Source organism: Culicoides brevitarsis, chromosome 2 (genome assembly GCF_036172545.1).
Source record: "Culicoides brevitarsis isolate CSIRO-B50_1 chromosome 2, AGI_CSIRO_Cbre_v1, whole genome shotgun sequence".
In the NCBI taxonomy this organism is placed as follows: domain Eukaryota; kingdom Metazoa; phylum Arthropoda; class Insecta; order Diptera; family Ceratopogonidae; genus Culicoides; species Culicoides brevitarsis.
The window spans coordinates 39892223-39896270 of NC_087086.1; the positions used below are offsets into that span (position 1 = coordinate 39892223).

General features: G+C 23.5%; 1 protein-coding gene across 1 annotated transcript in view; it reads left to right on the forward strand.

Moving 5' to 3' along the window:
* LOC134829128 (testisin-like) overlaps positions 1–668 on the forward strand; it is a 2633-nt gene extending 1965 nt beyond the window's left edge. Inside the window, exon 4 of the mRNA XM_063842124.1 lies at positions 661–668. Coding sequence (XP_063698194.1) covers positions 661–668 — 8 coding nt within the window. The remainder of the gene's footprint in view (positions 1–660) is intronic.
* Positions 669–4048: the final 3380 nt, after the last annotated feature.

Sequence of the window (4048 nt, forward strand, 5' to 3'; positions counted from 1 at the left end):
GCTATATCTTGGAAAATATTCGTTTGCGAGCATATGTTTCATGGAGAAAAATAATGTGCTTGAGACGACAAATCATATGGGCGAAAAAAAATTTTCAAAAATTTTCCGAAAATTTTCGGGGGGGAAAATTTTGAAAATTTTTTTTTCTCCTAAAATGTTAGTTGTCTCGTGTACATTACTTTTCTCCATGAAACATATACTCGCAAACGTATATTTTCCGAGATATAGCCGGAAAACTCAATTTTTGGTGAAAAATGGCCTAAAAATCACCGAAATTTGAAAAAGTTGTTCGGGGGACCTCCAAAATTTAAAAATCTAAATATGCCATCTTATAGTACGTAAAAAGACCTTTCTTTTGAGTATATGGACACCACTGGACACTCCGAGTATCCCCCCTTACCCCTTACCGTGAAAACTATTTTTCAAAAATTTTCCAACATTTTCCGAGAAAAGTGAAAAAAATTTCTTCCATGATTTGTAGCCCTTGCCAAGACCTTTCCAACAAGCCCTCACTTTTGAATCTACTGTACTCCTTTGGGAAGTTATGGCTGAAAAACGAAAAACCTTTATTTCCCCATTATTTTTAATTCAAAAATAATTTCGTATATTAAAAAATTAACTTTAAATTATGTATTTTAATGTTTTTTATTCAAATTTCAGATAATTAGAACAAATTTTTATTATTTCACTAAATAACATCATAAAAGAAGAGTTAAAGAGGTCAATTGTTTAATTGACAATTCCCAACGATTAATACATTTACTCTCTGAGAAACTCAACTTAATGATGTCAAAGACTTAATTTTTAAGCATTCATTTAAAGAAAAAAAAAATTATACAAAAAAATAGCATGAAAAAGGTCAAATTTATTACATTGCAAAGTTCAAGAAGAGGAAGAAGTGGGCGGAATTTCTATCGAGAGAGTTAAATTAAAATTGTAAGTAATTGAAAAATATTTTTTTATCATTCTTTTGTTCTTCTTTCATCATCAAATGAACATTAACATAACTTTTATCTCTCTTTCATATTTAAATTTGTGTCGCTGATGACTTTCTCTCTCTCCATCTCCGAAATATGAGAAATCAAAGACATTTTTTTTTTTGATGAAAAGTGACACGGATTTCTCGGAAAATGCTAAATAAGCGTAAAAGTGGCATATATATATGTTATTTTATTTATTCTTCTCATCATATATAATATACAATATACATGTATAATGATACGCATCTGTCTCATTATCATGGTAAATTGAACATTATTATTATATTTAGAGCTGTTTAAGCGAACACAACATTTTAAAATTTGAACGAAAATTTCTCATCAATATATTTATGTTTAATGTATATGTTATATACGTTTATATATGATAGCGAAAAGCCCTATGTACAAAACTTTGTACATTTATCATATTTTTCACATCAATAAATATTTATGGGTACTAATGTTGTGCTCTTTGTGCCGAGATGAAGAGGACCGAAAACATGTTTAAAGCGCACTGATAAGTGCTGAAGCGTTTTTGCGGTAATAATGTAAAATATGTATACTTTATTAAAGTAAAATGTGTAAAAATAGATATTCTGAGCTAAATTTAAAAATTTGAAGGTGAAAAAATTTTTTTGCTAAAGAATATTTTTTTTATATATGAAAAAAAAATTAAGTGTAATTTTCGCTTCACTTGTCAAACATTTATTTTTTTTTTTAAATTAAATTAAAAGAGAAAGTGCAGTTAGTTTGAACACTGATAGATATTGTCAACTAACAATATTTTTAATTACAATTCATTGCTTTTTAATTAAATGTTTCATTTTTCATGTTTGTCTGCTATCCATTTTATTTTTGTTTTTGTTTTGTTAGTAGCAACATTTTATGTCAAATGCTATTATTTGAAAAAAAAAATTTTTTTTTTATTTTATTTTTTCAACACATCAGTCAGTTGCACTTTAATCGTCTCAATGATTGATTAAATGTACCCACTTTCAAAACAACTAATGAACTCGCGAACAAAGCAACAAAACGATCAAAGACGATAATTAAATAATTTTTTGCACGACACGGCAATTTGTCGGCAGTTAATGAAATTTTTTCTTCTTTTTGCTACAAATGTGCGAAAAATTAAAAAAAGTCAAGTTTATGAAAGTTTTTAAAGTTGTCGTGAAATTATGAGAGATTTTAGCGTTAATTGATAAAAAATAAAATTTTTAAAAAAATTTATTTATTTTTTAATTAAAAATTTATTTTAATTTTAATTTATTTTTAATTTATTTTAATTTTTAATTAAAAAATAAATAAATTAAAAAATTAAATTTAATTAATTAAAAAATTTATTTTTTTATTTTTTTTTTATTTTAATTTAATTTAATTTTTTTTATTTATTACCAAATTTTTTAATATTTTTTTTAATTAATATAATATTTAATTTAATTTCTAAATTAATAAAAATAATTTTTTTTTTAATTTTTAATTTATTTAATTTCAATAAAAATTTTTTATTAATTTAATAATTTTATATTGTTCTTTTTTTTTTAATTTATTATTTTTTATTTTTTCTTTTCATAAATATTTTGAGATTTAAAAATAAAAAATTTTTCTCTTTAATTTAATTTTTTTTTTATTATGTTTCATTATTTTTTTATAATAATTTATTTTTTTTAAATTCTTTTACCTAATTTTTTATATTTTTTTTAAACTATTATTAATTTGTAAATTTAATTTAATTTTTTATTTCTTTAATTTTAATTGAATAAAATTAACTCTAAAAACTTTTTTTTTATATTTTTCATTTTGAGAATTTTTTTTTTTCACGTAGAAATAATATTTTATTTTTTTTAAGTTACTGAAGTTAAATTTGAAAAAATTTTTAAATAATCTTGAATAGACAACAAATCGTTCATAAAACCAAATTTTTTCGCAAATTCTTCAAAATGCCATAAGAAATTAAAAATCCAATAGGTAAAAGCGCTTCAATTCATTTTTCTGCTCGAATGACGATTTAATTAGCTTAAAAAACGTATCTATTAGAAAATTAAATGAAAAGATTTATTGGATCAATGACGACGTCGCCGCGACAAATTGAAGCGAATCGGGGGATGAATCATGCACAACGATCTCGTTAAGTGAATGATATGGATAAGGGCCATCTCATCATAAGTAATCAATGTCATGAACAATGCGATGCATCATGCTGGTTGATTGTTTATTATGCACTTGAAGAAATTTCAATGGATTTTGATACATTTTCTTTCTTTTGTTCATACATGGTTGTTACTAATTTCCTGCATGGAAAAAAAATCTTGTGCACGAACGACAAATTCACTTTTACTTGGTCATTCACCTCCCACACTCTTCATAATTTTTTTCATTGAAGCCAATCATCATCTTTTTACATGTAAATCGCCGCGCCGTAATTATTATTACGATCGTCTCGTGAGTTGTGCGGACATCGAGGAAGACGATTCACTATAATTTACATTAGTTGGTAGCATTTTGCTCTCATACATGTACATTAAGAGAACATCGACATATAAAATTAATTTATTTATTAAAATTTTTTTTACCGCATTTCGAGGAAAAAATGCGGTTATATGGTAAAAAATTGTCCGTCTTTAAGAAATCTTTGATATTTTGATAAAAAAGACGAAAAAAGCTTTGAATAATTTTGGGAGTAAAAAATTGTGAATTGAAAGTACAAAAATGTGAAAAAATATTTTATTGAAGGAGTAAAAATCTGAATTAATTGAAAAAAAATTCTTGAGGAGTACTAAAATGTAAAATAAAAATTTATTGCATTAATACTTATCAAGATAAAATTAATTTAAAAAATGAAATTGTGAAATTTTTTTAATATGTAAGTAAAATATTGAAAAAATTCTTCAATAAAAGCCCCGAAAATTTTCAAAAAAAATTTCAAAATTTTTCAAAATCTAAAATATTTTCCAATTAATTCAAACCAAGCAAAATAATTTAAAAAATAATTTTTTTTATTAAATGAGGAGTACAAAAATGTAAAATTTTTTTTTGAATTAAAATTCAATAGAAAAAAAAATTTATGA